The sequence below is a fragment of the Nothoprocta perdicaria genome, unplaced genomic scaffold (genome assembly GCF_003342845.1).
Source record: "Nothoprocta perdicaria isolate Ctin4 unplaced genomic scaffold, notPer1 scaffold_426, whole genome shotgun sequence".
NCBI classification, from domain to species: domain Eukaryota; kingdom Metazoa; phylum Chordata; class Aves; order Tinamiformes; family Tinamidae; genus Nothoprocta; species Nothoprocta perdicaria.
Window position 1 is genome coordinate 90373 of NW_020455673.1, and position 20172 is coordinate 110544.

The 20172-nt window shown below is 38.9% G+C and overlaps 1 protein-coding gene across 1 annotated transcript in view; it reads left to right on the plus strand.

The window, feature by feature from the left end:
* Positions 1 to 16760, plus strand: part of TMCO3 (transmembrane and coiled-coil domains 3) — a 30775-nt gene extending 14015 nt beyond the window's left edge. The window contains exons 7-12 of the mRNA XM_026046194.1: positions 124 to 241; positions 822 to 1017; positions 7407 to 7557; positions 14160 to 14239; positions 14708 to 14857; positions 16246 to 16760. Of these exons, the coding sequence (XP_025901979.1) occupies positions 124 to 241; positions 822 to 1017; positions 7407 to 7557; positions 14160 to 14239; positions 14708 to 14857; positions 16246 to 16359 (809 nt within the window). The 3' untranslated portion in view covers positions 16360 to 16760. The remainder of the gene's footprint in view (positions 1 to 123; positions 242 to 821; positions 1018 to 7406; positions 7558 to 14159; positions 14240 to 14707; positions 14858 to 16245) is intronic.
* The last annotated feature ends 3412 nt before the right edge of the window (positions 16761 to 20172 follow it).

Sequence of the window (20172 nt, forward strand, 5' to 3'; positions counted from 1 at the left end):
CAGCCTAGTGAGAACCATGCTTAGCCTCCTTGTGATGAAGACATTTCTAGGCATCTGATCACTGAAAGCATTTGTAGATTCTGATATRTGTTTCAATGACTTTCTTTTATTTTTGGCGTACAGGGGACATTGACTACAGCAGCGTGTTACTGGGCATGTTGGTGATGCAGGATGTGCAGCTTGGTTTGTTTATAGCTGTCATGCCTACACTTATTCAAGCAGGAGCAAGCACCTATTCCAGGTAAAGAAATTCCTGTCTGTATGMCCCCCATTTCCCATTTGGTGCGCTGATTGGAAGTATGAATATAAGAAAGCTGCCCTTAAAATGTTAGATTCTAGAAAAAAGCATGCTTTATTCTCTGAGTTTCCTTTACTATCTGTAATTACAGTGTTATGTGAGAATATGCTTTCTGCTCTGGATACCTTTGTCCTACCAAAAAATTAGATTAAAACTACTAATGAAGATTATTTTTGTTGAAAATAAGGAAAATTCTTCAGAGCTACTTTGTTCACTCGAGAGGTATTCCTATCAAAGACTGAAATAGAATTGTTGAGCCTGCTAATGCTGCAGTTCAACTAACAATATTTTTTTTTTTTTTTTTTTTGCTGATTTTGAAACAGCTCAGAAGTAAATTCTGGGCATTTGGCAGAATTAGTATTCATGGTGTTTGCTTGTGTCTCTAAATACCTTACTCTGGATACCTGTGGTAGGTAGCTATGGTAATTCTGAACATCTGTGCAATTACATAGTCTCACTTTAGTGACTCTGATTTAGGGGCATGAGCAGTTTGAAGAAATTATTGTTTGTTTTTCTATTTCAGCATTGTCAAGGAAATACTGAGAATACTGCTATTGATTGGCCAAATTCTCTTTTCTCTGGCTGCTGTTTTTCTTATATGTCTTGTTATAAAGACTTATCTCATAGGACCGTATTATCGCAAGTTGCATATGGAAAGCAAAGGGAATAAAGAAATCCTCATTCTAGGAGTATCTGCATTCATCTTCCTTATGTTAACGGTAATCATTTAAATTAATATTTAAAAAATATAAATGTTTTATAGTGCATCAGTATTGCAAAACCATCATGTTTACAGTTGCTGCATAACCATGTATTTCTGTAGTTAATTGCTTGGCTTTAAAATGCTTAAAATCAAAATGCACAAGTGACTGATGTGAACCACAGCACAGGTGAGTAGTAGCTGATAAGATTTCAATGTCAATAGGCTAAACTTCTGTGGGTAACTTTTAATAAAGTCAATTAATCATGATTACAGTCTTATTTTTGGGGTATTTCATGCATTTGAAAAATCAGGATGAGTTTTGAATTACTGATAATGGTTGTGCACAGTTATCTATTGAATTTATTTACCTTTCTGAATGGCAAATTCTTAACATAGTTTGAATTACAAAATAGTTTCCCTTCGTGGTAGATAATTTGGGACTGAAATGAGAAATTAAAGAAATTCCGTAATGTTTGGCAGTTTTGCCTAAAATGTGGCATGCAGCCCCTATGCATAAAGTTGAATATTTTAAAAGACAGAATAGTGCTTTATTAGGAGTCCTATCATAACTCTTCAGGGCAAAAACCATTTTTGAATGTTCTGATATCTGTTCTGGGCTTATTTTTTTTTTTTTTTCCTGCGCAGCGTCTTCCTACCATTGGTTTCCATCTCATGTTTCAGCCCTCTGGCAAACTGTTCTGTTAGAGAATAGAACATGACAGTCCCTGATAATGGTATGGGTTTGGAACACTGTTATCATGGATCTGCAGATTGTTATGCCCTCTTTGAGATATTCTGGAAAAAAAAAAAAAAATTAAAAACCTGTTCATACAGCTTTTTTGCTAGGCTATTAATGTAATTGTTACAGAGCCAATAAAGTTGTTGTTATTCAGGATGAAAGCCAAGGAAGAAGTTAGTGAGAGAATAACTTTACATTTTTTTTTCTATTTGTATTTTATAGGTTATAAAAATGCTATCATAAAAAGATATTTGTATTCCAAACAAGTGTACCAAGTAGCTGAAATATTAAATAAGTAGCCCAAATTATTTTCTTGTTTCTACTTTCTAGCAAGTAGACCCAGTATCTGTGAAACACCTTTAATGAAAACAGCAAAAGCATAACATATTATGGTATGAAGGAACAGTCTTGCTTTCATTAAAAATGTAGCCTACAGGRAGTAATCTAAGTGAATGTGGAAATAATGTGCCCAGATGGACACATCAAACATAAGAAAAGTTTATTCTGTATATGATGCTACATATATGTGCATACACAAAGATGTTTAAGTGAGCCCGTCCAATATATACTACAAAAATGCTTCTTCAGTATGGGAAACCTTTGTAGAGAAGCAYATATATATTCTTGAAGTGAAAGAAGATGATATATAATGTATAAAAAGGGAACAGTACAAAGGATTCTACATGTAACCTGAGCAAACGAGTTCAGATGCCTGACATTTGCTGCCACTGCTATAGTCACTTATAGTCACTTATAGTGACTAYAGTTATTACACAATAATTGGTAGACGTGCCCTTATGTCAGGTATAAAAATGAGATGGGGAAAGCAACTTAATTTGAAAAAATGTTGAATATATTTAGATATCATTTGGATATCCTGCATAATCCTTAACTAAGGTGTGGGTAAGAAAACAACTAAACTGTTCTAGTTCCTTCAAAAGTCTTTCTACTTCTAGAAGCAGCCTAGATATTGGTCAAATCTATATGTGTGCTGGCACATGTGGAATTTTCCATGCTTGTGTAATTCCAATTAATCTTTTCAGCTTGTAGTAGGAGGAATAGGAGAGTGAGTGCTTTAATGACCATAGTCAAAGGTGAYTCCAGAGCTTCACTTGCAAAACTTGAGAAACTTGAAAAATACCTGTTTTGGATCTCTGTGTTGCATGTAAGGAATTCTGCAGGGCACATCCTTTCCAATGCATGACAAAGGGGTAAGGATGATATCATGGCATTCCTGCTTTGTGCATGTAGTTACTTGTTACATACTCCTGTATTGCCTGGATTTCTGGAGTCCATCCAAGTTTATGCTACATTGGGGTTCACCTGTAGCATTAGCATATGTAATACATATGATCTATTTCTTGTTTGCCAGTTTGAAAATCTCAGATACCAACAAGAATTTAGGTTTCTTTACCAATCAGTGCAGATTCTGCACTTTTATGTGGAAAGGTGTAGGGAGGATAGGAAGACAAAAGAGGTTCTTCTATATGGTGAAAGCAAGCAGTTTTACTGTAAGGTTTATATTCTGTCATATGGGGAACTTCCTATATGGAAGCAATTTTTGAAAATTCTTTTATCAAGAGCATTCGGGGCCTGGAACATCTGCCCTATGAGCAAAGGCTGAGGGAACTGGGCCTGTTCAGCCTGGAGGAGAGGAGGCTGAGGGGGSACCTGATCAGYGTGTATAAATACCTCAAGGGAGGCAGTGAGGAGGAGGAGGCGGCGGCCTCTTTTCAGTGGTGGCCAGAGACAGGACTAGACRAAACAGCCACAAACTGAAGCACCAAAAGTGCCACAGGAACTTAAGGAAAACAGTATCGACAGTGAGGGTGACAGAGCCCTGGAGCAGCCTCTGCCCAGGGAGGTTGTGGAGCCTCCTTCTCTGGAGGGAGGTCTTCCAAACCTGCCTGGATGCAGCCCTGTGCCCCATGCTCTGGGTGTCCCTGCTTGAGCAGAATGGTTGAACTAGATCATCTCTGGAGGTGCCTTCCAACCTTAAGCATTCTGTGATTCCTGAACTGCTTGACCTTGCAAATGATTAAATCTGAAACTGAATCTTAAATATACCTCTTCTTGACAAAATAGCATAGAGGGAAAAGAAATGCAACAAATATCAATGCTTATAATGCTTATTCAGTGGGAGTGGTTGCATATATAAATATATACAGCATATATGCAACCACCTCCAGTACAAAGGCACCTCTTGGGGTGGCAGGAGAAGATTTAGGTCGAGTGCCAACAATACAGAAACTTGGCCGAGCTTTGAGACCCGGTTGTGTGGGTTCTGTGGAGCACGTCGGGCACCAGGGCTAGAGGCCTGCAGGCCGTTAGTGAATCCTGCCYGACTCCTCCGCCAGCTTCCTGCTTTTCCCATACTGCTTTTGTAAATTGGTAAACCCTTCCATTCAGTCACAACATAAAGTGGAATCTGGGTTATGGTTTTTAAAACCATAACCATTTAATAATAATAAATAATAATAAACCATTTAATGTGATCATTGAAGACGTGCGACGGAAGTGGTGCTGTTGAGGCACCTACCGATGGGGAGCCAAGGGACACGTGGCCTGTCAGCCAGCCTGTTGTTTTGTGTTCTGTGGTCACAGTCATTACGGGCAGGTTGTTTTAAGCAGCTTCCTGATAATGAGCTGCACTATCAGATATCTCTAGAACAACAGTGTTTGGCTTTGTCCTCTTTAATGGGAAGGCTCTGAAGATTATTAAGCAATTAAGAAAGAAGGCAAGAGGGATAGCAGTGACGTTTGTATGAATGTGCGTACAAAGAGGGGGAAAGGTGGTTTCCAATCTGACTGCGTTGTGGTTGACTTGTGATGGTGGCAGCAAGGGGAGGGAAAGAGCTATGTCTTCTCTGCAGCTTTTAGGCATGTAAATAAAGTTGGCATTGTTATTGTAGTATATGAAATTGTGCATACTTTTTGCCTTGATGTATTTATTAGAAATTCCTTGCTTGCTGGAGTGCTTCTCCGTGACCGAATGTGCTTATCAACTCCCTTTCTATTAATTGAGGGGAGAAGGTWAAGGAAGGATTGTAATCTCAAGTATTCCAGTTAATTATACAAATACAGTTGGAGTTTTTACAAGGCTCACTAAAAACTGTTTACATTTTCATTGAGCTTTTGCTTCCTTAAAATGCAAGCCCTTTAAGCTTGGGCAGATTTAGGCTATTAATACTTGAAATTTTCATACATTTATTTCCAGTGAGGATTTYGTTAGTGTTATTGGCTTACCCTTATTTATTAAGCTTCTGTGATGATTAAAGTTCAGCAATAAAACATGCATTACAAGAGCCTGCAGGCTGAACAAATGGCTGAAATCCAACTGGACCAGGGAATAGCTCCCCTATCCTCTTTATTGCTGTGATAGAACATCTCATAGAAGTCCAATATCCTAGTGAAAGCAAAGTGACATGTCTGAATACAGGGTAAAATGGGACCTTGGAAAACAAGTGAAAACTGAATTGTACAGAGATAAAACTGCAAATCAACAAGACATTTCCTATAACGTAGAAATAAAGAAAGGGACATGAAATAGGAGCACAACCCCRAAAATAGTAACCGTTAGAGCCCTCTTACATAAAGACAAAGCAAGGAGTTTTATGCAGGCGCAGAGTGAGAGGGAGTCCTAAATGCAAAATACTTTCCCAGTCTTGCTTATGTAAGAGTCTTTGCTGCCAATAAAACARGCCCTTTCCAGAGTGTGTGTGCATRTGTCTCATCCGCTATAGATTTTTCTCTGTGGAGGGAACATATTTTGTAAACTCCAGGTTATGTAATATCTGGAGGACAGACAAAAAATGGCAAAATTCACAGTTTACCTACAGYGTCTTTGAACTTGTCCTTGACTTAGGTTGCCCAAAAGACAGGGATTGCGGCCTTTTCAGTGTGGGATCAAACCATGTGGACGTGTTGTTGGCTGCTCTTAGATTGATATTTTCTGAACAAGCATGTAGTATTTTTTTTTTCATCCTTAAACTGTGGTTTGCTTGAACAGATACTTACAAGAACACACTATTAAGCAATTCCAATCCAAGAGATTGTAAATCTCTTCTTAAATGGCAACCTAACCATCTAAATGTGAATATTTAAACTACGAACTATAAATATTTTGACCTGGAGCTGATAATGCATAAACGTGAGGGGATTATATATAAGTAGTAGAATGTGACACTATTTGGGATCTTCRTCTAGGTGGTGCACCTTCTACAACACAGTGATTTGATTGTGAAAAAAGAATTTACCGGAAATATTCTGGAATAGGAAACACATCTTTGTCTTGGTCTGGTGATTTAATCCTTTTATATAAATTTCCATCTGCCTTCTTTTAATTCGGGATGGCTGGGAAGAACACTTTGCCACTTGAAACTAAACTGAAATTCCTTTTGTTTTAAAATATAAGCATATGCAAATGACAGCTTTTGTGTAGTAGTCAGAATGGACGATAAGGATATTTTGTTGGTTTTGCCTGGTCAGCAACTGTTTGCACTGTTTGACAGATCTAATTCAATTTTTAAAAAATGTCTTGCAACAAATTAAGCACTATAAGCATAAGTGGAGTTATGTAATGAGCATTTGGACATTATTGCTTAAAAAAATTGCAAAAAGACTGGTTTTATTTTTAGATAGCATTTTACGCACTGCTTGGAATGACTTGTTTATCATTTCTTTTGCTCTCCGCCATTAGTTCAAGTCACTTGAGTTTTAGCTTCATACCATACCGTTGAACACCACTCAGGATGTGGTGCATGTTGACCGTAAATGTACAGTAATATGTTGTTGCTTATTCTAAACTAGCATGGTGGAAATAAGGCCTCGGTTTGAAGTGTTCTATTAATAATAACAACTTTGTCATTTGTCAGCAAGATGACTGCAGCAGCGTGGTTTTAAAGTAATTGTTTTACAGCATATTTTATACTCAGTAAAAGTGCAGACTGCTTTTTTTTATTGCTAAGAGAGCATTATCTTGAGCCATTTCTTTATTTTTAGGAGTTGGAACTCTTTACATGTTTCACCTTTCGTTTCTAATGCCATACGCAGATATCAGAAGGAATAAAGAACAGTGTGAATTCTTCCAACTAGATACCATGCTTCAGATGAGCAGTTTACATACTTGAATCCATCCATGTTCAGTAAAGCCCATGAGCTTGTTTTTAACCCCCCATTTACAATCATAAAACGTGAATTATGTCTCAAAGTGTCTGCTGAATCAAGACTATTCCCCCAAAGTAAAGTTTTGATCCCACCACTTCTACCCCAACTTCTACTTTCATTGACKATTGGAAAATACCCTGCTGTTAAAAGATGGAGGCTGAGAAAATAATGCAATTGTTAGAAGCTCTTTCTTTTCAGTGAAATCAGGTGCTGTTCTTATGAGTATCACAAAGAATTACAATGTAGATTAAGGGATTTGTTGTTGTTGTTTTTGGTTTAGCCTCTGTGGGGAAAGAGGTAATGTGAAGAGGAAATTGGTTTTGTGTGTCTTTGGGACAAATACATCACTGCAGAACGCTTAAATGCACTGAATTCTATTTGTTTTTGAAATTAAAGAAAGATGTTGTAATTTACTGCACTCAATATAACGTATATAAAATGGAATGTGAAGTCACTTGGGGCAAGAGAACAGCAATAGATTTTCTGTTATTCCTTGACAGATCACAGAGCTACTGGATGTGTCAATGGAGCTGGGATGCTTCTTAGCTGGAGCTCTGATCTCTTCTCAGGGTCACATGGTTACTGAGGAGATTATGTCCTGTATTGAACCAATACGTGACTTTCTTGCCATCATTTTCTTTGCATCTATAGGTAATTTCTAAGAAAAACTTACTCAAAATAGTGCTAACCTGTGGATAAGGGGAAGAAACTCTGTGTCTGCAGAGTGGGGGGAGGAGGTGGATGTTATTTTGTGGGGAAAAAAAAAAAAACTAAATGTGAATTGACCCCAGGGATATTTTGACTTTGCTAATACTTTTAAAAGTAACCTCATATTCTTAAATACTTACCATGTTGTGCTCTCGATTCCTGGGTATCATTTTTTCATTATTAATCTGTATTATTTTACATGTGAAGTTAAGCTATTTTAAGGTAAAATGGAGTAGTTTGGGGGGGAAAAAATCTTTGTGATTGATTTGTTTTTAATTTACTTTGAATTTATATGAAAATTGTATTGCCATTTCGAGTAGATTTCAAGTTCTTACGACTTGTTTTTCTCTAGAAGCAGAATATGAAAATAGAAGCAGATCCTTTTCACGGTTTCTTTAGTTGGGAAAATGTGATCTGTGTATTCTCAACAAGAAAGAATTAATTGAACAAGATCCCTCTCAGACAGGCTACTGGAATGCCTACTGCAATGGAATATTGATGCCCAGGGAATAATTCAGCGTGGTTGTTATCCAGAGCAGAGTAATCTTGAAAATATTTGAAATCAGTCAGTATCTTTGTTTTCAATTGCCAAATTCCCAATGTATCCATACATGCCCTTCTCTAAAGGAGACATGTTGTGTAATTGCTCTGGGTCCTGTGCAGTCAGCAAAGCATTTGCCTCTCCTTACCATATCGTGGAGGAGATGTACGTCCAACGTGGGGGCATTGAACKTTCCAAAACAAGGTTTGAATTCAGCTCGTTGCTTATGTCCTCACCTTGGCTATTTTTCCAAGACTAGCCTTTTTTTTCGTTTGTTTCTATTTTTACTGAACTTTGTTTTTTTCTTTATTTCTGTGTACTTATTCAGAGTGCGCATCGCTAATTCTTTAGGCATCAGTATAATTCATCTGGCGTTTATGTCTTTGGTCTTAAGCTATAGTGCCCATATAAAATAACGAGCTTTTAAATTAGTACGTAAGAAAAAGCTGTTTGGCAGCAATTATCAAAATAATAATAATAAAAAATGTTCAACAGTCTTAATTTTGTTTCTCCCAACCCCTGCTAGTATATCCTGCTGTTCAGTCAGATTGTTGAGTAATAGATTTATTGGCTTAAAGAATTTTTTTTTTTAAATTAAATGGAAGAAATTGGCAAGCTACAGTAAAACTTTTGGGCCTATATCACTAAAAAGATTGAATGAGTTGTTGCTAAATGGTCACAGATGAGCTGTTTCTGTGTTTTAGTAAAGATGTAGTGGTAGAGTGGATGGTGTTATCAGGATTGGAAAACATGACAAGTAATCATGAACCAACAGTTAGTTTTGTGAAATACAGAACAAAAAAGACTCTCCTACACTCCTGTGACGTCACACATTAGTATGGGATTACTATTAGAAATGAGATTTAGGTACAGTACAAGAAAATACTCAAACTTCAGTTGGCCTGTTAGGTAACAGTCCCTCTAGCCTAAGTTGTCGTGAAAGGAACCAACTTCAGTAGTTCTGTTACAAAATTCAAAAAATGCCATTTTGATTCTTATTTCCATTGCAAATGTAAGAAATTATAATTGCCTAATGAGTTAGTGTGGCTTTTGAAAAACTAGCTGTTATTCCTGCCTTATGAGAAAATTAGTTGAAGTGCCTGACTATTTAAAACAAAGCCAAAAAAGAGAATCTGACAAAAGTGAAAATGCTACTTATTTGCAAAATAAATAAAAAAAAAAAAAAAAAAAAAAAAAAAAAAAAAAAAAAAAAAATCCCCTTGATACTTCCAGCTTCTGTGGTTAATGGGAAGTTTGTTTTGCAGTGTGGCAAGGAGGTAGGTTTTAGAAAGGAGTGATTTGATGTTGCAAAGAAAACCAGAATAGGGTGATGCATTTCTTAAATTTTTAGGAAGAAATCTATCAGAAAAGCTTTGTGTGTATATWTTCACACACACACAAATATTTTTATGTTGTCATGATTATCTTCAGATAAATTTACTAAGTGAAACTATGCCAATGCTATAGGAAATGTTGTTTCTGCTTCCTCGGGCAGAGAGTTGTTATAGCCAGCACAATAGGTAGCCTGAGACACTTGGGATCCTGGGGTGGGATGGTACCTCACTGCAGCAGTATGATTCCTGATCCTTTTAGAATGAAGGAGTAAATAGAAAAATGTGATATCAATGAGATGTGGTTATGAATATATTACTTTAAAAAAAGTTACTTCCTCTCTTACTTAACTTGTTCATCTCCACTCTATGGAAGTGGGCCAGACCTTCGCCTTCCCTGGTGGGCCTGCCCTTAGCCTTCCCTGTGTAGTGCTGCTGCTTTCAAATTCGTGCTCAGACACATTAGTAGGAGTCAAATACCTTTGCAGTTGGCCGTTAGCAGCCACAGTTCATGTAACTCTCCAGCTGAACGTTCATTGATGCCTCTGGTTTTCTTTGAGCGTCCTGCGCCTCTGCTCGGTGTTGAGGCTGGAGAGCTCCTCTCACTGCTCATCCTCACTAATATTTTTGTGAACATCTTGACTGATTTTAGGAGCCACATTTTGAYCATGCTTTTCCCTCATTGCTGTTCTGATATCTCACACTTAGCGCCTTCCCTTTTCCCTTCTGCTTCCTTTCATTTTGTTTCAATGCATCTTTTTGMGTAGACTTTGGGATATGGTTTTTGTTTGTTTTTGTTAAGGTGCCCCCCCTTTTTTCTTTTTTTTTGCCAGATGGTAAGACTTGAGTAGGGTTTGAAATGAAGTGTCAGGTCCCTGTGTGCCGTGGCTGAGCAGGCGGGTTACTTCTGCTCGCTGACGGAGTTGCCAGGGCTCGGTGTGCTGTGCAGATATCCTCACCTGCCCCGCTCGTGTTTCTCTTTGGAGCAAATCTTGAGACCAGCACTGAACCCCGAATGCAAGATGCCGACCACCCTTTTTAACAGCACGGGCTCTTTTCTCAGAAGAGGGTTGGTGCTGACAGTCAGTGCTACCGTTCCCAGAACAAACACACAATATCTTTCTGTGAATCTCTGATATTTCTGTCCAGTCGGAATTCAGGAGCAGATCCCAGGTCTGAGATCCATGTGACATGCAAATTCCTCCGTTTTCTCTGTGTCCATCTCTGTGTCCATCTCACTCTGAATGCTTTGTTGTCCTGTAGGGAACATAAAGAAAATTGGAAGATCCAAGCTCTCAAAACTGACATTAAGGTCAGTTAAGAAAGACCTTTCCTTTTCAGAAAAATGGGGACAGGTCTTGTTTTTCCAGTCTGCCACTGGCATCCTGGCATTATTGCCTTAATCATCTCCTGTAGCTGTTGTGTTTATTGTATTTGCCAGCTATGATCTAAGAAGCATTGAACTGCTGGTAGACACAGTGTCGGGCTAAAGGGCTTTTCTGGGTRGTTGTCCTGGCCTGCGGATGTACCAGGATGAACTCGATGGCTCTAGTTCTGTCTTCAGTGGTTTTTCTTGTTGTCCAAGATTTCTGAGAATCCGTCATGGTTTTGAGGGTGGATTTTCCAGGGCATGGTGATGACTGACTGCATTTTGATCTTCACGTGCTGTTTAGCAGCCATCCAGCGCTGAGGTAAAGTCTTATAAAGAAAAACTTGCTATAGAAAGAATCTGCAAAATCGTGCCGATAATTGGCCAGAGAAAAAAGRCTAGGTGCTGATCTAAGTGAATTGCCTTTGCTTTGGTAGTGATGCAGGGTCACTCCAGGACCCCCCTGTTCCAGCTGTACTAGAAAACAATGTAGACGAGAAGTTCAGTGACTTCCTGAGAAGTCCTGAAATTTCATGAAAATGCATGTAATTGATACCCTTGCTATTAGTGGCAGGCTGCCATATGCTACCTGATGATGGTCCTGAAGCTGTAAGTATGTGATTGAAGTTTTTTTTTTTTTTTTTTCCCCCCCCACTTTAGGAGTCCCTAGGGACTCCCGAGCCTCATCACAAAGTCTGATAAATCCATTTAAAACAAATGCCCGTATTCATGCATCTGTCTATGAAGTTAATCTTCTGGTGGCATTTGTTTGGTCGGGAAGGCTTGAAAGTTTTGTGTGTTTGTATAATGGTTTGTTATGACTTGTGGCCATATCCCGAGTTTTTGTCTAGAGTGGAACAAAGTTTTAGAATAGCCATGAAATCCACCATGAAATCCACATTTTTATTCCCAAATTGTGCAAATGAAGAGTTCTTTTGTTTCCTCAGAACATGATATGTGAGCAGCTTAGGYTTGTTTCACTCCAATGATATTAGCTTGTACTTTTTAGTGTAGAAATTCACAGCGGTTTGTGCCCTTGATATTTCAAATATGGTGCTGATCTCCACACCGAGAGGCATGCCAAGTAAACTTCAGACTTTGTTTGCTCCGAAACTAAAAATGGTAGATCCACCAACAGTGATGAGAGCCCTAGACTACCTTGTAGCCCCTCTACTGAAATCTTTTATTCCAGATGTGCTGGTTGGCCCTCTTGATCAGGCTGATATTATTTCTCCAGCTGTTGTTCACACACACATCTCTGAGACCAGCCTGCAGGTGAACTAGCAACATGCACATGACAGACAGCAGAAAGAGAAGAGCTGTTTGTCACTTACATTTGTGGGTACAGGCACTTATTTATKTGTAGGTGTGATGTTTGGATCTCTTTTCTTCCCTCTCTCCCCTTATTAAGAGGCTTTAGCCTTTCTGCTTCTGCAGGTGGAAGGAGATCAAGAAACCAAACCAAATGTAGGGTGTGTGTATGCGTGGGGGCCACCTGTATGAAAATGTGAGCTTAGAGTATTTGGAGTGCACGTTCACCCCCAGTGCAATGTGCATATGGACAAAATGTCTTGAGGTAACTGCCAACAACTTCCCTTGCAYGTTCAGACCGAGAGGGCGACTTGCRCTTCCCAGGAGTTCCTTTAGGTCTGCAGGGCTACACAGAAAACTAGTGAAACCTTGACTTGCAACTGCAAAATCAGAGCATTGATYGGAATGCCTCATATGCTTCAGGAAGCTAACCTCTTGTTCTTCAATGGAAATAATTAGATTGGAGAATTGCCACCTTTATGGATTTATCAGGAACAACATCCTTTTGCTGCTTCTTTTACAGCCTTTTTTTTTTTTTTTTTTTGAAAAAGGAATGAACTTCCCAGGACTCAGTTATGTTTGCCTGCACGAGTTCCTCTTAGCCTAAGGAAAAACATGCACTCTGCTTTAGTCAACTATGAGTAAGATTCTTTTTTAACAAAGCTAGATCTGCTCTCAAAAATACTTATCTTTATTTAATAGTAGCAGAATTTATTTTAAACTACCATGCTATTGGCAGTGCTTATTTTCTTGCTTCTTGTTATCTTGCCTCACCTTTCACTGATTTTCATGGGTGTTTTTTCTTTTTTCGGTAAGATTATTGAAAACGCATATGTGGTCACGAGGAATAAAATATAAGTGTTTCAATGTGAGAATTTCTTGCTATTTTGTAATATATATATTTTATATTATATATTTATATATAAGCCACATTGCTGTGAGGATATATATATATATCATATATATGAGATACAGATATATGTATATCTCTTCATAGCAATGTGGCTTTGTGYAATTCTCTAGTTGCTGGACGGTGTTCAGGGGGTTACAACTTTCCAGATTCCAGTGAGTGATTTTTCCAGCTCCCACGTGAAGGTCATGGGATCAAAGCAGGCGCCTTTTCTGTTGKAGCTGTCGCCACCCCCCTAGCCTGTTCCTCCCACCCTGCCACCCGTTGCCATTTCATACAGAAGGGTTACACAGGGAACAAGGTGCATGTAGCAATCCATACACAGAGCYGTGAAATTATCTTCTTGCAGTGTTTTTACAGCTTTCAGAAAGAGATATGTTGCAGCTCTGCAGATTCTCTGTTGTTGATTGGTGTGTAAGGAGAAAAGCATATATATACACACACAGACACACATACATAAAAGTGCTCCCGCATCAATCACGTACAACTTATGGTTCGGGCATGTTGTTTCTGATAGTCCCTGCAGCAGGCAAAGTGGTTGCATCTTGCAGAAAGTGCCTGTGATTAAGCAGAAATGTTGTTGGTTTCTTTAGATGCATTGGGGAGAATTAAAAAAATAAGGCAAATACACCTAGAAGCTGAAATATTATACAGGGCTTTCCCCCCCCCCCCCCCCCCCCAGCAATGACCTGTGTATATTCTAAATAAGATAGAAAAGGAAGATAGCACAAGAATTCGCATCTCTTTTAACAACAATAAAAAATCACTAAAGTTTTAGTTCATTTAAATAAAAAGTGATGGAGATCTTTTTTTCTTACTTAATAGTATTTATATAAATACTTTAATAAATACAGCAATAATAGAATATGTATTATCTCATATGCAGAAGTAGTAATATAGTAGTAATAAAAGTTGTGTGGAATACATTGATTCAGTATTTATGAATACTGCATATTTTTATTTTGTGTCCCAAGAAATACACAATCTACTTACTTAGACCAAGTTTAGATGTTTGTATGAATGCTTACCTAAAATCGATATATTTAAAGATGTATTAATTTTTTTCTTTTCATTTTCCCCTAGGGCTTCATGTTTTCCCCACATTTGTAATATATGAACTCACAGTCTTACTCTTCCTTACACTCTCTGTGGTCATAATGAAGGTATTTTGTCTTTCTCATGTATTTTTTAATAGTCTAAATAATAATGCTACATGTCCTATTGAAACTTCTGTGCAAGGACGTTTGATATAGCAGAGAGGATATTACATCCTTATTGTACAACTGTCTTTTATATATAGAGTGAAGTTTGAAATATTCTTAGGATAAATTAAAGGATCATTTGTAATGTTAAAAAACCATTACATGTGGAGAAATATCTGTTTTTCTAGCTGTCGATTTCTGATAAAATTATTAAGTATCTTTATTATAGCAAGTTAGATATTTCCTTTATAATACACAGTATACTTTGTTTCTTTTGACCTTAAAGAATGCCTTTATATGCAAGACTACTGGTTTACTTTATAACCAGCCATTAATGTATCTGATGCAGTGAGTCGATTGTGCTATTTTATCTATTGCACTGTTCCAAAAACACACACACAACAACCAAGAAACAAAATGTTTTTGAAGTTTGTCTTGGCAGTGCTCGTCCTCTCCCTGATTCTCCCAAAGAGCAGCCAGTACATCAAATGGATCGTCTCGGCAGGGCTGGCACAAGTCAGTGAGTTCTCTTTCGTTCTGGGAAGCAGAGCACGCAGAGCAGGGATCATCTCTCGGGAGGTGAGTTATGGTGTTGAACTTTGGTTTTAGCACCCGAAWAACTTCATGGAATTTGATATTGCAGAGTTTGTGAAAGATCCTCCAATTTGTGGCATCTTTTAAATATCAACAAGTAGAACCAGCCCATGCAAACCACATAACTGGATATTTGGAGCACACATGTCCCTGACAGGCTTCCTAGTCCCATTCATTTTGCATTCTTTTTGCAGAAGCAACAACCTGCTTTTTCAGCAATCACAATCAAAACATTTTCAGCAGGAAAGAAAATACTAGGAAAGGATTCTTATAATTTAGTTTTATTTCCAAGCTATGAAAACTCTGTTTTCTCAAGATGAAGGCTGCTTTGCCAGTTGGGGCAGATTATGGCTTCAAAGACTTAACAACTGGTCTCACTTTCTAGTGCCAGCTGCTTCCTTCTCTGTACYTCGGAGCTTTTCAGCATGTGATGAGCAGTAGCCTGTGTAGTTGCTGGAACCAATTCCAGAAAAAGCAAGTGTGGAAAATTTACACACCAGTATTCACTGATACATAGTTAGGTGATTAATTTTCATGTTTACTCCTACATGTAGTTAGGACTTACAAATATAGTGGGTTTTTACAGAGTTTTAAGATACCTAACCATGTTTCATGTAGTTTACTGGGTTCTTGGATACCTTTAGCCCTTAGTCTTTCATTTTTTCCTGTTGCAATTCTTCTGTCACTAGTTTTATATAGCTCCGAAATTCCCAAAAATTGCTTTTCTGTTCCACACCTCAGAACTGCTTTTGTCAAATTTGCACTTTAAAACTTCTCTACTGCCATCACATAGGGCTGTTTCGGAAAATATAGTTAAGATCTTATTTCAGAAGATGTGCAGCAGTATGGAATTTTTTTTTTTTGTATAAGGTAGTGGTGCCTGTTTTCAATCTAGCATTAAACCATTCTCTTTTTCTCTACTTATATATATATATTTGTTATATGTATACATAAAATATTTAATTATTAAATGTTGTATGCATGTACATTGTATGTTTATATAGTGTATATATGTAGTGTGTGTATATAAATATATATAAAATATGAAGTGGTTCTTGGCCTTTGGTTCTTGCCTTTTAGTGCACTGTGACCTTTTAAAATTGACCTCTTATTAATGCATGCAGGTAATCATTTTTGTACCAAGTATTAAAGTTGTTCTTGCAATTGCGCGTTCAAAGCAGGTAAATGTATAATGACATGGTTTGTGTGTGCCCTTGCTCTGGTAACAGTGTGCACAGCTGGYGGGGACAACAGGCGAGGTCTCTTGGACTTACTGTCCAGAAAAACCTGTTCTCATCAACGCCCAGCTGTTCCCTAGCTCGGCCCCTAACCAGGAAGGGCAGTAATGACTTCCTTTCTGCTTCCATTTTCAGGTCTATCTCCTTATCTTGAGTGTGACAACTCTAAGCCTTCTGCTTGCCCCGGCCCTGTGGAGAGCTGCGATTATGAAGTGTGTTCCAAGACCTGAGCGACGCTCAAGTACCTGATAAGACTTGCTCGTGCACAGGAATACGTGTTTTTGCAAGGAGTATCTTCATTGCTCGTTGTATTCCTAGGCACTCCAAAAAGCAAGATGGTTTGAGTAGTCCTCTTAACATTTACTCAGTTAAAAGCCTTACACTGATATTTAAAAAAAAAAAAAAAAAAAAAAACAGCATTAAAAAATAGTGATCTGATATTTGAATTAAACATCTCTTGCAAAATTGACCTTCATCCTGGCAGATTCAAATGGGCCAGAACATTTGTTCTTAATCCAATCAAACATGCAGAGTAGAAATTATTTTTTTAAATACAGTTTCACGAAAATTGCGTTGAGTATTTTTTTGCCTGGATGTGCCTTTTAATTTTCATCTGGTTTTGTTACTATTTGTTCATCACCAGATATTTTTTAATATAATATATATATACATGCATATATATATTATATTATGGTGCCTATGGTATCTTCTTACACTATAAATGACTTGAGTCATTTTCACATTTAAGAGTTCAATACACTGCTATAAATTTGGTCACAAAACATTCCTAATGGTGAGTAAAAGTCTAATCCACTACACAAATAGAAGGTTTTATCTGGTTAGCATCAAACTACTTGAAACAGGAAATACTTATTCTAAATGGTACAGCTGATATTATGTGATACTTCAGTTTACCACATATCGTATATTTTCTCAAAGTGATAACTTTCATTTGTGTTACTTCTTCTATTTATTTACGTATTTGACCATGCTGACAATAAGAAAGGGCATAGCTTAAGTTATATTCGAAGACTGACAGTTGTTACCTGTTCTTGTTGCTAACTACTGTTATACTAATTGTTTACAGCTTTCTTTCTGTGTTTAAACTGAGAATAAAATTGGTAAAACTGGGAAGTCTAATTTCAAGCAGATGCAAAGATATTTTATCAGCTCTCTGACTCTGGAGGTTGGATAAAATGGACATTATTTTACCTTTGAAACTATTTTAATTAAATCTGCAGAAAACTGAAGAAAGCTGAGTAGAAGGGCATTGGGAACTCTACAAGTTGTACTTTGCATATACGTAAGCCTTGTAAAACAAAGAAACAGTTCTTTACATGTCATAGAGCTTATTCACTGTAGCCTCCTCTGACAAACAAGATGGGTTTCTTTTGGAGTTTTATGTTTACAGCAATGCTATTAAAGCTTTATTAACAGCTTTGGTCAGTATTATCCTGTAATATAACATATAGAATAACTTCGGTATGCACACAACGATTAGAACAGTGGGTGCTATAGACTTAAATTGCCAGTTACAATGAGAGAAGCTATCCTGGGAGCAGTGGAGCGACCTGGGGCTGTTTCCCAGGGGCTCCATAGGTCTCAAAGCTCCTTCCCCTGCCAATGTGGCCTCACTGTGCTCCTCTGTTCCATCTGACATCTGCTGGGCTTGGCAAAACACGGTTTGGGCTGGCCTAGAGCTCGCGCTAGGCCCTTAGGCCCGTGCGAGGCCGGGTGCCTCACAGTCCAGTTYTTCACTGGGTTTCCTTTCCTGGCACCGCCTCAGAAAAGGCGCAGCTCTGCGGGACAGCTCCACCTCTGCTTGAATGGTTTCAGAAGGTTTATTTGGGGAAAAGTGACAAATATCAATAAAAACCTATCAAATAAATGAAATCATTTGGTTAAAAAAAGTCTTTACCAGAAAATTAATTTGAAAACTGCTCTATTTGTTTATTTCAATGATTAGTAATCAAGTTGTAGAAGCAAATCAACAGCTTTGTTGTACAGTTTAGCTTAATAATCTACAGTCTCAAACCTTTTATTTTGCCTCAGCCACCTCATTAAAATAATTCATTTCTATTTCTTGATTATAGGAGGGAGAGAGAATTTATCCTGATTCAGAGTCAGGCCTCCCTTCTGGAAACAGAAGTTCTATTCTCTCCTTAATTGCCTCATCTTGGTTTTGAAAGACATGCATCTTGCACGTACTGTTTGCTGCCACAATCATATCACCTAGGCTTCAGAAGAAAACAGTCTTAATTGAGGCCCCCTCACATTGGCTTATTTCATTCCTCATATATTCTTAGAGCTGACCATGGTAGAGACTTTTGTGTGGTTTCTATTATGTCAAGATGAAAATCTTAGGCTGGTAATAAGAGACCTTATTCCTTGAAGGTCTGACTTGTCTGTAGGTAAAATGGGAAGATTGTTTAACAGTYTGACTGCATTTAGGTGCAGTTGCAGCTTGGCAGGGAAGTTTTAAGGAGATAAAAAATAAATCAAAGACCCAGAATCCCTGAAAAGAGCATCCAGTGGTTTTATAGAGAGATTTTTTGAAGAATAGGTGGTCTTTTCTAGAAACTTTGTTTGGGCCTATTGGCTGATACCTCTCTCCTCCTTTTAGCTCCTGGTCAGCGTTGTTTGAATTCAGAACAGCTGATGGAGGGCAGAGCCTTTGTCTTTGCTGGTAATGAGCGGCTCTTTCTGTGGCGAAAGTAGAAAGCAAGCAGAAAGGAAGGGCCTGTTGAGTGTGTGAGCAGCAATTTGTTTAGCATGCCTGATTTGTTTATAACTTATTTAAGGGCAGGTGARTGTAACCGGTTGCTTGCTCAGTGGGTGTCTCGGTTTTCCCCAGCAGCAAGTTGCAGTCTGAGACAGTGGAGGTCTCGAGCATCCACCCTTGATTGCTGCTTTCAGTCGTTGCTGCCTGTGAAGGAGAAGGAACCCAACAATCTAAGAGCTCATTGTGTGGCCTGTGCCTTCCCTCGATTCCTTTCCCTGTTCCCACAGGCAGAGTGGAGTATGTTGGCTTACAGCTCCCCTACTTGCAGTTCACTCTATCCAAAACAGCCTGCGCTTCAGTTTCTCAGAACCAAATCCCTAGTGTGAGGTGGGAGGTCAGTTTTTGGCAGTTGTCACTTGTGTGGGCTTAGGATTGCTCAGGAAATGTTGCCATAATGGAATGGCATAATCCATGGAACTTCCATGATTTTTTCAAAGCTTTAAGAGTTCTTGTATCTGTAATTGCTAAAGGTGATGAGAAAGCATTTTCATGGTTCCTTTTTTTGAAGCAGTTGAATTCGCTGTGCTTTATGGACAGGCCAGGGTGTGTGTTGGCCATGGGGATGCAGCACAGAGGAGCAGGGATGTACGGGAAGGCTTTGTGGAGCCTGGCTGGCTGTTGGACTGAGCCCATACCAGCACTGAATGGCTCCTGGGTTTTGCCTAGGGAAGGAGCATGTGCTGCCTGCAAAGCAGTCGGGGTGACGCGCGAGCACCGGGGCAGGGCTGGAGATGGAGGATCTGGACCACCGAGCGCCACGGGGCCAGTGGTGCTTGTACSCTAGGTGCTGGAGATGGCAGCAGCTTAGGAACAGCAGCGATTCTGAGGAACCCACCGCTGTGACACCGACCTGTGGGAGGAAGCGAGAGGGGAACRTGAAGGAAGAGCAGCAGGACGTGCTGTGGCGGGGAGAGGTGCAGCCCCTCGCCCAGAAGGAGCCAACGGCAGAGCAGGACGGCGAGGGCCTTCACTGGAGAGCCCAGCAGGCAGAGGCTTCCTCGGCTCTCCAGCTGCCTCCAGGCATCAAGGTCACGGATGCTGACCATGGGTGAGCTAACCTCCTGAACTCRTTTTTTTCTGTTTCTCTGTCTCTTACATGTCATGCCACAGTGCCATGGCTTGAAGGTGTCATCTCTTCTCCTTTTGAAGCCCTTTTAAAAGGAGGGACAGGCCCCAGAAGACAGTCATCGATAGTGGTAGCTTTCTGCTGCTCCAAATTCGAAATAAGCCCTAAAGCTCCAAAAACACCCAAAAAAAGACCAAAAAAAAAAAAAAAAAAA